The 16,888-nt window shown below is 48.9% G+C and overlaps 1 protein-coding gene across 1 annotated transcript in view; it reads left to right on the top strand.

Annotated features, from left to right (window-relative positions):
* The first annotated feature begins 452 nt into the window (after positions 1-452).
* The window catches only part of SLC5A10 (solute carrier family 5 member 10), an 82,766-nt gene continuing 66,330 nt past the window's right edge, over positions 453-16,888 (top strand). The window contains exons 1-2 of the mRNA XM_001488061.6: positions 453-795; positions 1,147-1,313. Of these exons, the coding sequence (XP_001488111.3) occupies positions 624-795; positions 1,147-1,313 (339 nt within the window). The 5' untranslated portion in view covers positions 453-623. The remainder of the gene's footprint in view (positions 796-1,146; positions 1,314-16,888) is intronic.

The raw sequence follows: 16,888 nt of genomic DNA, 5'->3' as shown, positions 1-16,888 counted from the left end.
AGCAGCGACTTAACTTTCCTCTCCTCTATCTAGTCCTGAGTGTGAGAGGATTAATCTTTAAACCCTCCGTCTCAGGTTACTGAGCAGTAGACACGGTTGGGTTTGCAGGCCAGCGTGTTCTCAGTGGCAGGCGCTCACTCATTAACACTTCTGAAAGGGCGGTGTGTCAGTTAAACTTCAAATGCTTTGCAACTCCACAGACCACAGCGCTGCAACGCCCGCCTGGCTGTGCACACTGATTTAGTTAGTGAGCAAGCACCCCAGCAGGAAGGACTCCACGGAATCCGGTGGAAACAGAACCATCACTGCCAGGAACGGGGAGGACAGGGGTCAGATCTGGGGCTAAATGCCAGCCTCGCCCCTGAAGTGGCTGTCAAAGGACAGAGGGCTCAGCCTCCCGGCCTCCGTCCCTTGACGGTGATGTGACACCACCTCCTCAGAGCGGCTGCTCCGAGCATGACACTGGATAGCGTGTAGAACAACCAGGCACATCCCTCGGCCCCTCACAGGCTCTTGCCAGATATCAGTCCCTCTGTGGTGCTGCCAGACCCACAGGGACCCAAATGAATGGTCAGGTGGTGGGGCTCAGGCCTGTTTCACTGGTCTAGAAAAAGAGGGCAGAAATGTTGATGACAGGCCTTTATTGTCCGACAGGGGCACGCTCTGGGGCCAGGACTGTCGTGGCTGGAATAAACCACATAATGCAGGACTTACCATCCCAAGTGGCTCTTGGTCCGTTCACAGCCCAACGGCTGCAGGAGGGCTCCGCTGCCCATCACAGTGGTGTCCCCAGAGGTGAGGCCTCTGTCCCCAACCTCCCACGCTGCTCCTACAGATTAAATGTAGATTGGGCCACCTGTTAGGTGACTGAGCCCTTTCTTTCTGGGACCATCCTGATTGCCTTTGGATCCGCTAAACTCCTTTTATTTTCCCCAAACCTCCTCCGAGCTCCAGGAGGCTCCCGTCCCCCTCCCCCAGTTCCCCCAGCTCCTGCCTCTGGATTTGCTCCCCACACGGTGGGGCGGGGGGGGGGGGCGGGGGGGAGAGGGAGCTGCACTTTGAAGCAGTTTCCCAGCAGGCGGCCATACAGTGGGCTGGGGATGCCACGGGCCTGCTCGGTTTAATGATCAATTTATTGCCTGCCAGGAGGCCCTTTCCGGCCCTCGGTCCCTCCACTCTGTGCTGGTGGCTGCTGCAGGATGATAGCAAACAACTCCACCACCCACTCCCACGCGTCCGGGCCGCAGCTTAGCGTGGCGGACATCATCGTCATCACCGTGTATTTTGCCCTGAACGTGGCCGTGGGCATATGGGTGAGAGGACCACGGTGGGCGGCCAACCAGGGTGGGCGCTGGGGCCTGGGGACAGGGGTGGCACGTCCCTGCGGCATCCACAGGGTCTCCCCCGGAGGCCCAGGGCCTGCTGGGGTCCTCCTCCCAGCCCTGGGGTAGATTTGTGGGAGACCTCCACCAGCCCCTTTCTCTCTTTGGGCACCAGCTTCTCTGCCCACAAAGTGAGGAAGCGGCAGGCCGCTCTGACGGACAGGCCCGGTGGGCAGCTCCCTGGGCTGGCGGCTGACCAGCTGGAGCCCCTGCGTGGCTGTTCCTCCTCGCTTCCATGTCGGGTGGGCTCGCGGGGTGAACTCCGCCTGAACAATAGGATCACAGGGTTCCCAGTTGCACCCAGACCTGCTGGGTCAGAATCCAGAGGCGGCAGGGGCCTGCGGGGCCTGGGGGTCTTTAGGGTTAACACGTTCCCCGGGGCCTCTGTGTCTGCCGGCCTAGTCCAGTTTATAAGCCAGCTCCTCATGCCCTTGATAGGAAAGAGAAGCGACCTGAGCCCCTCACCGACTCCAGTGGGGGCACCGCGCAGACGGCCTGTCCTCCCACAGCCCTGGAGAAAAGGCCAGCCCCTTTAGCAGGGGAACCCTGGTGCCCCCGGGAACTGGGACTTGCCCGGTGAGCCCCAGGCCCCTGCACGGAGGGGAGGCGCCTGTCTATTCGTGATGCTGACCTCACAGGCCTTCCTGACAGGGAGGTGGCCACAGCGAGCCAGCCAGCTTCAGGTCTGCAGAGGTCCCCAGGCCAGCGGTCCTGAGCCCTGCGACGCTGTAGCCATCCTCTCCTGGGGGAGAATAAACGCCCCTTCCCATCTTCACTGGCTCCCAGCACAAACCCAAGGGCAGAAGACTCGTCTCGTCTCCGGCTCTGGCATCCTAGGAGGCTGCTCGGCTTTCCGGGCCTGGGGGTCCCGATATATAAGACGGACACACCACCCAGCTCCCCCGAGTCTCAGGCCGGGGTGGGAGGAGCTCTCCTACCCGAGGCGCCTGTGCGGGGGGACCCTGCTGTCGCTGCTGGTTCAGTGGCGGGAGCGGTGCGGGTGTGCTGGGGCTGGCGGAGGTGGTGGTGGTAGCAGTAGTGCTGGTGGTCATGGTAGTAGTGATAGGGGTAGTTGTACTGGTGGTGGTAGCGGTGGTAGTCGTGGCGGCAGTGGTGGTGGTGGCAGTGGTGGCTGTAGTCGTGGTTGTAGAAGTGGCAGCAGCAGCAGCAGTAACGGGAGTTAACTCCCATGCAATTAAATAGTAAATCACAAGTCGCCCAGGGGTGGCCATCAGGAAAGCTAGATTCTTGTCCTGGCGCCGTCTGTGTACTTGGAGCAAGTCACTTAACCTCTCTGGGCCTCAGTTTCCTCAAACACACCACGCGGGTGGCTGTTCCAGGGAGCACAAGGGGACATAAGATGGGAAAGCCTATGGACAACCAAGCGTGCCCTTTCCTGGGAGAGTCGGTGGCTGGGAATTCATAGCAGGGAGCTGCATGGCGCAGACCAGGCCACAGAGGCTCCCCGGGTGAGGGAGGTGAGAGCTGGGCCCGGGAGGGCAGCAGCACCTGCAGAGGGACGGGGAGGCGAGAGCAGGCCTTCCCGGCAGCACAAGCGGGACTTCAGTTGGAAGGGGGGCTCAGGCCCAGCAGCCATGGCTGCCCAGGACCCCCTTGCCCAGCTCTGCCTTCCCGTTTGCAGGCTGCTGTTGCAGGCGGTGGGGCTGCGGGAGCTCTGACGTGTCTCCAAGCAGGCTGCGCGCCCAGCTGGGTGCTGCTGGCAGAGAGCCGTGAACAAGTGCAGGAAAGAATGGGGCGGATGAGGAGCGTGCTGGGGCCGGACCCCACAGGGACCAGATGCAGGTGCTCGTGGCCCATAGGCAGACAGAGCAAGCTGTGCAGGTGCAGCCTTCTGAAGGAGCCTGATTGGGGTTAGGCAGGCCAGAAAAGGGCCTTCAAGAAGATGTTGCAGGAGGAAAGGACCTTGAGCTTAGCCTTTGCATCCATTAGGCTATCTGTTAACAAGTGACAGAAAACCTATTTCAAATGAGCTCAAACACCAAAGGAAATGCAACGACATCCATACTGAAAAGCTAGCAATAGAGAAGGCTTCAGGTGCAGTGTGACCCAGGGGTTCCCAGTATCATCAAGGCTACAGCTGCAGTTCACTGTGGTTCTCTCCACCTCCATCCGTGTGTGGCTTTGTCTTGAGCCCGTTTCCCTCCTGGAAGCAAGATGCCCAGCCTAGTGGTTGAGCTTGGGTTCAAATCCTGACTCCACCACTTACTAGCCGGATATCCTTTCACTCCTGAAAGCCTTGGTTTCCTCATTGGTGGTTTGGAGACAATCAGGGTACCTACTTCATGGGGCTGTTGTGAAGACAACACCTCATACAGGTAAAGCACTGGGAACCAACTCTGCCACAGAGGCTCTCAGTGGATGTTAACTAGGTATACATGGCTGCCAGCAGGCCCTGGAGCCCAGATCCCTCGTCCACCACTCAGCACACCAGGAGCAATCCCAGCTTCACTCTGACTGCACCCCCTTAAGTCAGTGACTGTCCCTGAGCCCAGCGTGACGGCTAAGGAACGTGAGAGGCTCTGAGACTTAGATGTCTCAGGGCCGCTGGAGCTGGAGATCGGGTTGGGAGCACTCAAGCCAACTGCTGGGAAGGACAAGGCCCCTTTACAAGGGAAAGGGAAATAAGGAGGGGATTGGCAATGCCCATCATCTCCTTGACAGAGGAGAGGACACACAGGAAAAAGGGTGGGCTAAGATCTGAGCTACTCCGGAGTTGTGCTGTGCACAGCCTGCACAGCTGGATGTGGTCATCCTTGCTAAGACCGTGAGAACCTTCAGACTGTGCTGCATTCCGTGCAGCTGGGTCACAGTGCACAGAGAGACAATAGGGGGCTGGGGCTGGAGAGAGGCAGGCAGGAGCGACATCAACATGAGCTTGGAACGACAGATCTGGACAATTTGGTTTAATCACCCTGAATATCGGATGGTGGGGGGGCAACTAAAGTCAGGGAGAAAGAGGCCGTATATTGATTGATATATGTGTTGTGAAAAAGAAATGCAAAGTATGTATCTAGATACACTTCCTGTGTCCCTCTTTTCAAGTTTCTCCTGTTTTCAATTTCACTTCTTTTCAATGCCTCTTGTCCAGATAGCACTAAACGGGGCTTGAATAACCCACCTGATCACTGGCCCTTGTTGGACACCAGGCACCGCTGTCAGCGTGTTACATGTGTTACTCATGCAACCCCGTAACAACCCTACAAGGGAAGAACTTTTATTTGGCCCATGTTACAGAAAAGGAAACTGAGGCACGGCAGTTAAGTAACTTGCCCAAGGTCGCATGGCCAGGAGGAGACAGGATTTGCTCTCAGACACTCTGACTTCAGATTTTTCATTCCATACAAGGGAGAACAAATTCTATAGTCTCTTCCCCCAAAAGAGGCGTGCAGGAATACTCAAGTGATAATTTTTAAATTGTATCAGAAATATAAATATTAGAAGTAAGAAGCCCAGGCCAAAGGGCTCTCAGGCTCGTTGGCTCAAAGTCCTCATCAGCAGGCAGAAAGGGAACCTTGGCTCAGCTGCTCGCTGCGGGGTGGTCTCGTGGGGATCAAGGCTGAGGCTGAGGCTGTTTCTCTGGCCAGCGACCAGAAGCTTGGGGAGCCTGGCCCCGCCAGTGTGTGGTGCTGTAGTCAGCGGTGGCGGGCGGTGGTTTCACGGTCGCTGGCTCCCTCTTGGGTCTGTGTCCATCCCTCTCTGGGCCAAAAGCTCTTCCCGGGGGACCTTTGTCCAGAACAAGCTGGAAATGAGCGAAGCCCAGGAGAAGCTGACCGCTGGGTCCCGGGCCTGGGGTGGTGGGCTGTGGATGGGAAGCTGCCTGCCTCTGTTTTTTTTCTTTTTAATTGACTCATATTCATACAACACAAAACTCTCGATTTTAACCATTTGAAAGTGCACAATTCAGTGGCATTTAGGATATTCACAATGTTGTGCCACCATTGCATCTATCTAGTTCTAAAACATTTTCCTCGCCCCAGAAGGAAACCCCATACCTACTGTTGACCTTAAAAATAAAACTGGGGGCCAGCCTGGCCCTGTGGCCTAGTGGTTAAGTTTGGTGCACTCCGCTTCAGAGGCCTTGGTTTGTGGGTTCGGATCCTGGGCGTGGACCTACACCACCCGTCAGCTATTCTGAGGCAGTGTCCCACACACGAAATAGAGGAATACCGGCGCAGATGTTAGCTCAGGGCCAATCTTCCTCAGCAAAACAAACACACAGACAAACAAAACCCAGCCAGTTATTTTACCAGCAAAAGGGGTTTATTCAGGAATGACAGAGCAACTGCAATTCGGGGCATGAAAGCTATGGTGAGACACAGGCGGGTCCAGGGGACAGAGGAAAGGTCAGGTTTTACTGGGTTTTTGGAGGAAATTGGGGAGGGTTGTTTTGAATGAAAATTCACTGGAGAGCCTGAGTTGGAGGTTGTGCTGGTTTCCCCTTGGCCACAAGCCATGGTTAGTGGATCGTTGCTGGGGCAGGGACTAAGCTTCCTTCTTTTTCTTAAAAACAGGGGATGGTATTCCCATGTGACTGATGCCCTCCCTTGTCAAAATAATTCTCAGCTTCCCCTCCTGCCGGTTACGCCGCTGCACCGAGTGCTGTGTGAGCTCCCTTCTCAGGGCTTCCTGACTGTTTTTTTTTACTGAGTTCATAATAGTTTACATCAATGTGAGGTTTCAGTTGTATGTTATTTCTTGACTGTCATCACATAAGTGCTCCCCTTCACTCCCTGTGCTCCCCTCCGCGTCCCCTGGCAACCACTGAACTGTTCTCTTTGCCCATGTGCTTGTTTATCTTCCACATAGGAGTGAAATCATCTGATGTTTGTGTTTCTCAGTCTGGCTTATTTCACTTAGCATAATTCCCTCCAGGTCCACGTTGTTGCAAATGGGATGTTTTTGTCTTTTTTTCTGGCTGAGTACTATTCCATTGTATATATAGACCACACCTTCTTTATCCAATCATCAGTAGACGGGCACTTGGATTGTTTCCACGTCTTCGCTATTGTGAATAGTGCTGCAGTGAACATGGGGGTGCATATGTTACTTTGGGTTGTTGATTTCAAGTTGTTTGGGTAGATACCCAGTAGTGGGATGGCTGGGTCATATGGTAGCTCTATTTTTAGTTTTTTGAGGACTCTCCATACTGTTTTCCATAGTGTCTGCACCAGTTTGCATTCCCACCAGCAGTGTGTGAGGGTTCCCTTCTCTCCACACCCTCTCCAACATTTGTTATTTTTAGTCTTAGTGATTATAGCCATTTGAACAGGTATAAGGTGATATCTTAGTGTAGTTTTGATTTGCATTTCCCTAATGATTAGTGATGTTGAGCACCTTTTCATGTGTTTATTAGCCATCCGTGTATCTTCTTTGGAAAAATGTCTGTTCCTACCCTCTGTCCGTTTTTTTGTAACTGAGTTAATGATAGGTTACAATCTTGTGAAATTTCAGTTGTACATTATTGTCTGTCAGTCGTGTTGTAGGTGCACCCCTTCACCCTTTGTGCCCACCCCCCATCCCCCCCTTTCCCCGGGTAACCACTAATCTGTTCTCTTTGTCCACATTTTTAAATTCCTCATATGAGTGGAGTCATACAGAGATCATCCTTCTCTATCTGGCTTATTTCACTTAACATAATTCCCTCAAGGTCCATCCATGTTGTTGCAAATGGGACGATTTTGTTCTTTTTTACGGCTGAGTAGTATTCCATTGTATACATATACCACATCTTCTTTATCCAATCATCTGTTGATGGGCACTTAGGTTGCTTCCACATCTTGGCTATTGTAAATAATGCTGCAGTGAACATAGAGGTGCATGGGACTTTTGGAATTGCTGATTTCAGGTTCTTTGGGTAGATACCCAGTAGTGGAATAGCTGGATCGTATGGTAGTTCTATTTTTAGTTTTTTAAGGAATCTCCATACTGTTTTCCATAGTGGATGCACCAGTTTGCATTCCCACCAGCAGTGTATGAGGGTTCCTTTTTCTCCACAACCTCTCCAACATTTGTTACTATTTGTTTTAGTTATTTTTGCCATTCTAATGGGTGTAAGGTGATATCTTAGTGTAATTTTGATTTGCATTTCCCTGATACACAGCGATGACGAACATCTTTTCATGTGCCTATTTGCTAGCCATATATCTTCTTTGGAGAAATGTCTGTTCATGTCTCCTGCCCATTTTTTGATCGGGTTGTTTGATTTTTTGTTGTTGAGTTGTGTGAGTTCTTTATATATCATGGCTATTAAACCTTTGTCAGATGTATGACTTGCAAATATTTTTTCCCAGTTAGTGGGTTGTTTTTTTGTTTCAATCCTGTTTTCCCTTGCCTTGAAGAAGCTCTTTAATCTGATGAAGTCCCATTTGTTTATTCTTTCTATTGTTTCCCTTGTCTGAGAAGACATGGTCTCTGAAAAGATCCTTTTAATACTGATGTCAAAGAGTGTACTGCCTACATTTTCTTCTAGAAGGCTTATGGTTTCAGGTCTCAGCTTTAGGTCTTTGATCCATTTTGAATTTATTTTGGTGAATGATGAGAAAGAATGGTCAATTTTCATTCTTTTACATGTGGCTTTCCAGTTTTCCTAGCACCATTTGTTGAAAAGACTTTCTTTTCTCCATTGTATGCCCTCAGCCCCTTTGTTGAAGATTAGCTGTCCATAGATGTGTGGTTTTATTTCTGGGCTTTCAATTCTGTTCCATTGATCTGTGCACCTGTTTTTGTACCAGTACCGTGCTGTTTTGATTACTGTAGTTTTGTAGCATGTTTTGAAGTCAAGGATTGTGATGCCTCCAGCTTTGTTCTTCTTTCTCAGGATTGCTGTAGCAACTCGGGGTCTTTTGTTGCCCCATATGAATTTTAGGATTCTTTGTTCTATTTCTGTAGAGAATGTCATTGGGATTCTGATTGGGATTGCATTGAATCTGCAGATTGCTTTAGGTAGAATGGACATTTTAACTATGTTTATTCTTCCAATCCATGTGCATGGAATGTCTTTCCATCTCTTTATGTTGTCATCCATTTCTTTCAGAAAAGCCTTGTAATTTTCGTTGTATAGGTCTTTCACTTCCTTAGTTAAATTCACCCCAAGGTATTTTATTCTTTTTGTTGAGATTGTGAATGGTATTGTGTTCTTGAGTTACTTTTCTGTTAGTTCATTATTAGAGTATAGAAATGCTACTGATTTATGTAAATTGATTTTATACCCTGAAACTTTGCTGTAGTTGTTGATTACTTCTAAAAGTTTTCCAATGGATTCTTTGGGGTTTTCTATATCTAAGATCATGTCATCTGCAAACAGTGAGAGTTTCACTTCTTCTCTCCCTATTTGGATCCCTTTTATTCCTTTTTCTTGCCTAATTGCTCTGGCCAAAACCTCCAGTACTATGTTAAATAAGAGTGGTGATAGTAGGCATCCTTGTCTCGTTCCTGTTTTCAGGGGGATGGCGCTCAGTTTTTGCTCATTGAGTGTGATGTTGGCTGTGGGTTTGTCATATATGGCCTTTATTATGTTGAGGTGGTTCCCTTCTATCCCCATTTTGCTCAGAGTTTTTATCACAAATGGCTGTTGGATCTTGTCAAATGCTTTCTCTGCATCTATTGAGATGATCATGTGGTTTTTTTTTTTTTTTTTTTTTTTGGATTTTTGGGTTTTTTTTTTTTTTTTTTTTTTTTTTTTTTTTATTAATGTTATGATAGATTACAACCTTGTGAGATTTCAGTTGTACATTTTTGTTAGTCATGTTGTGGGTACACCACTTCCCCCTCCGTACCCTCCCCCCACCCCCCCTTTTCCCTGGTAACCACCAATCAGATCTCCTTCTCAATATACTAATTTCCACCTATGAGTGGAGTCATATAGAGTTCGTCTTTCTCTGACTGACTTATTTCGCTTAACATAATACCCTCGAGGTCCATCCACATTGTTGTGAATGGGCCAATTTCGTCTTTTTTTATGGCTGAGTAGTATTCCATTGTGTATATATACCACATCTTCTTTATCCAATCATTAGTTTCTGGGCATGTAGGCTGGTTCCACGTCTTGGCTATTGTAAATAATGCTGCAATGAACATAGGGGTGCAACGGACTCTTGAGATATCTGATATCAGGTTCTTAGGATAGATACCCAGTAATGGGATGGCTGGGTCATAGGGTATTTCTATTTTTAACTTTTTGAGAAATCTCCATACTGTTTTCCATAGTGGCTGTACCAGTTTGCATTCCCACCAACAGTGTATGAGGGTTCCTCTTTCTCCACAACCCCTCCAACATTTGTCGTTCTTGGTTTTGGATGTTTTTGCCAATCTAACGGGGGTAAGGTGATATCTTAGTGTAGTTTTGATTTGCATTTCCCTGATGATTAGCGATGATGAACATCTTTTCATGTGTCTATTGGCCATATTCATATCTTCTTTTGAGAAATGTCTGTTCATGTCCTCTGCCCATTTTTTGATCGGGTTGTTTGTTTTTTTGTTGTTAAGCAGTGTGAGTTCTTTGTATATTATGGAGATTAACCCTTTGTCGGATAAGTGGCTTGTAAATATTTTTTCCCAATTAGTGAGCTGTTTTTTTGTTTCAATCCTGTTTTCCCTTGCCTTGAAGAAGCTCTTTAGTCTGATGAAGTCCCATTTGTTTATTCTTTCTATTGTTTCCCTCAACTGAGGAGTTACAGTGTCTGAAAAGATTCTTTTGAAACTGATGTCAAAGAGTGTACTGCCTATATTCTCTTCCAAAAGACTTATTGTCTCAGGCCTAATCTTTAGGTCTTTGATCCATTTTGAGTTTATTTTGGTGTGTGGAGAAAAAGAATGGTCAATTTTCAATCTTTTGCATGTGGCTGTCCAGTTTTCCCAGCACCATTTGTTGAAGAGACTTTCTTTTCTCCATTGTAGGCCCTCTGCTCCTTTGTCGAAGATTAGCTGTCCATAGATGTGTGGTTTTATCTCTGGGCTTTCAATTCTGTTCCATTGATCTGTGGACCTGTTTTTGTACCAGTACCATGCTGTTTTGATCACTGTAGCTTTGTAGTATGTTTTGAAATCGGGGATTGTGATTCCGCCGGCTTTGTTTTTCTTGCTCAGGATTGCTTTAGCAATTCGCGGTCTTTTGTTGCCCCATATGAATTTTAGGATTGTTTGTTCAATTTCTGTGAAGAATGTTCTTGGGATTCTGATTGGGATAGCATTGAATCTGTATATTGCTTTAGGTAGTATGGACATTTTAACTATGTTTATTCTTCCGATCCATGTGCAAGGGATGTCTTTCCATCTCTTTATGTCATCGCCTATTTCTTTCAAGAGAGTCTTGTAGTTTTCATTGTATAGATCCTTCACTTCCTTGGTTAAGTTTATCCCAAGGTATTTTATTCTTTTCGTTGCTATTGTGAATGGGATAGAGTTCTTGAGTTCTTTTTCTGTTAGTTTATTGTTAGTGTATAGAAATGCTACTGATTTATGCACGTTAATTTTATACCCTGCTACTTTGCTGTAGTTGTTGATTATTTCTAATAGTTTTTCTGTGGATTCTTTGGGGTTTTCTATGTATAAGATCATGTCGTCTGCAAACAACGAGAGTTTTACTTCTTCGTTACCTATTTGGATTCCTTTTATTTCTTTTTCCTGCCGAATTGCTCTGGCCAGCACCTCCAGAACTATGTTGAATAGGAGTGGTGAAAGTGGGCACCCTTGTCTTGTTCCTGTCCTCAGAGGGATGGCTTTCAGCTTTTGTCCATTGAGTATGATGTTGGCTGTGGGTCTATCATATATGGCCTTTATTATGTTGAGGTACTTTCCTTCTATACCCATTTTACTGAGGGTTTTTATCATAAATGGGTGTTGGATCTTGTCGAATGCTTTCTCTGCATCTATTGAGATGATCATGTGGTTTTTGGTTTTCATTTTGTTAATGTAGTGTATCACGTTGATTGACTTGCGGATGTTGAACCATCCCTGTGTCCCTGGTATAAATCCCACTTGATCATGGTGTATAATCTTTTTGATGTATTGCTGTAATCGGTTTGCCAAAATTTTGTTGAGGATTTTTGCATCTATGTTCATCAGTGATATCGGCCTGTAGTTCTCCTTCTTTGTGTTGTCCTTGTCAGGTTTGGGGATCAGAGTGATGTTGGCTTCATAGAATGTGTTAGGGAGTTCTCCATCTTTCTCAATTTTCTGGAACAGTTTGAGGAGAATAGGTATTAAGTCTTCTTTGAATGTTTGGTAGAATTCTCCAGAGAAGCCGTCTGGTCCTGGACTCTTGTTTTTGGGGAGGTTTTTGATTACCGTTTCTATTTCCTTACTTGTGATTGGTCTATTCAGATTCTCCATTTCTTCCTGATTCAGTTTGGGGAGATTGTAGGAGTCTAGGAATTTGTCCATTTCTTCCAGGTTGTTCAATTTGTTGGCATATAGTTTTTCATAGTATTCTCTTATGATCTCTTGTATTTCATTGGTATCTGTTGTGATTTCTCCTCTGTCATTCCTGATTTTATTAATTTGCGATTTCTCTCTTCTTTTCTTGGTGAGTCTGGCTAGGGGTTTGTCAATTTTGTTAATTCTTTCGAAGAACCAACTCTTTGTTTCATTGATCCTTTCTATTGTCTTTTTTGTTTCAATATCGTTTATTTCTGCTCTTATTTTTATTATTTCCCTCCTTCTACTGACTCTGGGCCTTGTTTGTTCTTCTTTTTCTAGTTCTGTTAGGTGTCGTTTGAGGTTGCTTACGTGAGCTTTTTCTTGTTTAGTGAGGTGAGCCTGTATTGCGATGAATTTCCCTCTTAGGACTGCTTTTGCTGCATCCCAAATGATTTGGTATGTCGTGTTCTCATTTTCATTTGTCTCCAGATAATATTTGATTTCTTCTTTAATTTCTTCAATGATCCATTGTTTGTTGAGAAGCGTGTTGTTTAGTCTCCACATTTTTGCACCTTTCTCTGCTTTTTTCTTGTAGTTGATTTCTAGTTTAATAGCGTTATGATCAGAAAAGATGCTTGATATTATTTCAACTCTCTTGTATTTATTGATGTTTGCTTTGGTTCCCAAAATATGGTCAATCCTTGAGAATGTTCCATGTGCACTTGAGAAGAATGTGTAACCTGCTGTTTTTGGATGAAGTGTTCTATATATATCTATTAAGTCCATCTGGTCTAATTTTTCATTTAATTCTATTATTTCCTTGTTGATTTTCTGTCTGGATGTTCTGTCCATTGGTGTTAATGGTGTGTTGAGGTCCCCTACTATTATTGTATTGTTGTTGATGTCTTCTTTTAGATCTATTAAGAGTTGCTTTACAAATTTTGGTGCTCCTGTGTTGGGTGCGTATATATTTATAAGTGTTATGTCTTCTTGGTGGAGAGTCCCTTTTATCATTATATACTGTCCCTCTTTGTCTTTCTTTATCTGTTTTGCTTTGAAATCTACCTTGTCTGATATTAGTATAGCGACACCTGCTTTCTTTTGTTCATTATTAGCTTGGAGTATTGTTCTCCATCCCTTCACTCTGAGTCTGTGTTTGTCTTTGGGGCTGAGGTGTGTTTCCTGGAGGCAGCATATTGTTGGATCTTGTTCTTTGATCCATCCTGCCACTCTGTGTCTTTTGATTGGGGAGTTCAATCCGTTTACATTTAGAGTGATTATTGAGACGTGGTGGCCTACCACTACCATTTTGTGTCTTGTTTTCCGGTTTTCTTCAGTTTCCTTTGTTTCTCGTCCCATGGTTTAATCTGTTCTGATGTAGAGCTGCTACTCTCTGTTGTTGTCCTTCTACTTATCTCCTCTGCTCTTGGTTTTGTAGTCCCTTTCCTTTTTTGGATTTTTCAGGAATGAGGGTTTTCCTGAGGATTTCCTGAAGAGGAGGTTTTGTGGCAATGAACTCCCTTAATTTTTGTTTATCTGGGAAAGTTTTTATTTCTCCATCGTATTTGAAGGATATTTTCGCTGGGTAGAGAATTCTCGGCTGTAGGTTTTTGTCCTTCAGATTTTTGAATATATCATTCCACTCTCTTCTAGCCTGTAAAGTTTCTGCTGAGAAATCTGCTGATAGCCTGATGGGGGTTCCTTTGTAGGTTAGTTTCTTTTGCCTGGCTGTCCTTAATATTTTCTCCTTGTCGTTGACTTTTGCTAGCTTCACTACTATATGGCGTGGAGTTGGTCTTCTTGCATTGATAAAGTTTGGAGATCTATTGGCTTCTGTCACCTGAAGATCCATCTCCCTCACCAGATTTGGGAAGTTCTCAGCCATTATTTCTTTGAATAGGTTTTCTGCCCCTTTCTCCTTCTCTTCTCCCTCTGGTATACCTATAATCCTTACGTTGCATCTCCTAATTGTGTCTGATAATTCTCGGAGAGTTTCTTCATTTCTTTTAAGTCTTGCTTCTCTCTCCTCCTCTGCCTGCAACAATTCTATATTGCCATCTTCCAAATTGCTAATTCTTTCCTCCATATTATCGGCCCTACTGTTCAGAGCATCTAGATTTTTCTTAATCTCCTCTATTGTGTTCTTCATTTCCAGTATTTCTGTTTGGTTCTTCTTTATCGTATCAAACTCTTTTGTGACATAGCTCCTGAACTCGTTGAGTTGTCGGTCAGAATTCTCTCTTAACTCAGTGAGTATTTTAATGATGGCTGTTTTGAAGTCATCATCATTTAGGTTATATATCTCATTTTCTTTGGGATTGTTTTCTGTGTATTTGTTACTTTCTTTCTGTTCTGGAGATTTGATGTATTTTTTCATATTGCTTGATGATGTTGATTTGTGCCTCCGCATGGAGATAGAGTTTAGTTGCTCCTTTCACTTGTTTCAGCTGCTGCGGTGGGGGGAGCAGCTGTTTATACTTCACCAACCAGGAACCCTGTCCGTAGTTGCTAACTGGGCCTGGGCCCCTCTTCGTAGCCACAGTGGCCCTTTGGATTCCCTCCTCTGCTGTGGGGGCCGTCACGGGGGGCTTCAGACTGCAGGTGCCTACTGTTGTTGCCCACCTAGATGTGCTCTCTCCTTGGGGTCTGCAACGGTGTTATGGGCTTTTCCAGCGGCCAGGGGTGGGATCACTTTTATTTGTCGCTCGGTTGCTGTCGGCACCCACCAAATCTCACTTGTCCTCTATGGGTCGCAGGAGAGCTATTGGCATCTTCTACAGTCTGTGGTTAGTACACCTAGCTATGCTGCTTTTGCCCTGGGGTCTTCCAGCCTTGTGGCTGGCGGCTGGGTGCCTTCTACTGGTGCTGTGCCGAGGCTTTCCCTAAGGCTTCTGTGAGCCTGTAGGGTTTCCCCCTAGGCTACTAAGCTGGGTCTCTGGAACTCTCTCCAGCCCCAGTCCTCTCCGAGATCTCCGGCAATCCCTAGCCTCACCTGGTGGGCAACGGCAGCTGGGGGTCGCCCCGCCCTCTGGGCTTCTCTCCGGGCCTCTGCCGGGAGCTCTGAATGCTCAGCGTGGCCCCTCTGCTACCGGCAGACAGAGAGTTTTGTCTGCTGCCCGGGCGGAGCTCCGGCGCTTCTCCACCGGATCGCCGGACCCGCCTTTGAAAGTTCCCCCGCCCGGTCCTCTCCGAGATCTCCGGCAATCCCTAGTCCCACGGGGCGGGCAACGGCAGCTGGGGGTCGCCCCGCCCTCTGGGCTTCTGTCCGGGCTTGTGCCGGGAGCCCTGAGTGCTCAGCGTGGCCCCTCTGCTACCGGCAGACAGGGAGTTTTGTCTGCTGCCTGGGGGAGCTCCGGCACTTCCCCTCCGGGTCGCCGATCCTGCCTTTGAAAATTCCCCCGCCCCGGTCCTCTCCGAGATCTCCGGCAATCCCTAGTCCCACGGGGCGGGCAACGGCAGCTGGGGGTCGCCCCGCCCTCTGGGCTTCTGTCCGGGCCTCTGCCGGGAGCTCTGAATGCTCAGCGTGGCCCCTCTGCTACCGGCAGACAGAGAGTTTTGTCTGCTGCCCGGGCGGAGCTCCGGCGCTTCTCCACCGGATCGCCGGACCCGCCTTTGAAAGTTCCCCCGCCCCGGTCCTCTCCGAGATCTCCGGCAATCCCTAGTCCCACGGGGCGGGCAACGGCATCTGGGGGTCGCCCCGCCCTCTGGGCTTCTGTCCGGGCTTGTGCCGGGAGCCCTGAGTGCTCAGCGTGGCCCCTCTGCTACCGGCAGACAGAGAGTTTTGTCTGCTGCCTGGGGGAGCTCCGGCACTTCCCCTCCGGGTCGCCGATCCGGCCTTTGAAAATTCCCCCGCCCCGGTCCTCTCCGAGATCTCCGGCAATCCCTAGTCCCACGGGGCGGGCAACGGCAGCTGGGGGTCGCCCCGCCCTCTGGGCTTCTGTCCGGGCCTCTGCCGGGAGCTCTGAATGCTCAGCGTGGCCCCTCTGCTACCGGCAGACAGAGAGTTTTGTCTGCTGCCCGGGCGGAGCTCCGGCGCTTCTCCACCGGATCGCCGGACCCGCCTTTGAAAGTTCCCCCGCCCCGGTCCTCTCCGAGATCTCCGGCAATCCCTAGTCCCACGGGGCGGGCAACGGCATCTGGGGGTCGCCCCGCCCTCTGGGCTTCTGTCCGGGCTTGTGCCGGGAGCCCTGAGTGCTCAGCGTGGCCCCTCTGCTACCGGCAGACAGAGAGTTTTGTCTGCTGCCTGGGGGAGCTCCGGCACTTCCCCTCCGGGTCGCCGATCCGGCCTTTGAAAATTCCCCCGCCCCGGTCCTCTCCGAGATCTCCGGCAATCCCTAGTCCCACGGGGCGGGCAACGGCAGCTGGGGGTCGCCCCGCCCTCTGGGCTTCTGTCCGGGCCTCTGCCGGGAGCTCTGAATGCTCAGCGTGGCCCCTCTGCTACCGGCAGACAGAGAGTTTTGTCTGCTGCCTGGCGGAGCTCTGGCGCTTCCCCACCGGGTCGCCGGACCCGCCTTTGAAAGATCCCCCGCCCCGGTCCTCTCCGAGATCTCCGGCAATCCCTAGTCCCACGGGGCGGGCAACGGCAGCTGGGAGACCTCCGTGCCCACCGTGTCTCTCTCTGGGACCCTCCGGGCGCCCCGAGCACCAGGCCGGGTCTCCCCGCCAATGGCGGGGAGAGACTCTCCCCGCGGGCTCAGGTGTGCAACTCCAAAGTTTCCCTCTGCGTTTAGGAGTAATTGCGGGGGGTTTAAGTAGGGTTCTGGTCACCTGTTTCCACCGTCGCTCCTCTGTTGTGTTCTCGCTCCTGCCCTAGATGTGTGTGGATCCTCTGGGGGCGTCCGTTGGAAGAAAGCCGCTTGCGGGTACTAGGCTGCCCGTCGGGGTCGGAGAGTTTTCACCTATTTCCACATCCTCCCGGAGGAAAGTCCGTCCACCTTCCGATGTATAGTCGCGTGGGTGTCTCAGACGTCCTGAGATGCTGTCTGGATATCCTTTGTCAAGCGATAAGTGTCCAAATAATTGTAGACTCGAAGGGCGAGAGACAAAGAGGACTACTCACGGCGCCATCTTGGAAGCCCGCTCCGATCATGTGGTTTTTATTCCTCAGTTTGTTGATGTGGTGTATCACG

This window comes from Equus caballus, chromosome 11, assembly GCF_041296265.1.
Source record: "Equus caballus isolate H_3958 breed thoroughbred chromosome 11, TB-T2T, whole genome shotgun sequence".
Lineage (NCBI taxonomy): Eukaryota > Metazoa > Chordata > Mammalia > Perissodactyla > Equidae > Equus > Equus caballus.
The sequence above is the reverse complement of the archived record's forward strand: the minus strand, read 5'-3'. Positions and strand labels throughout refer to the sequence as shown.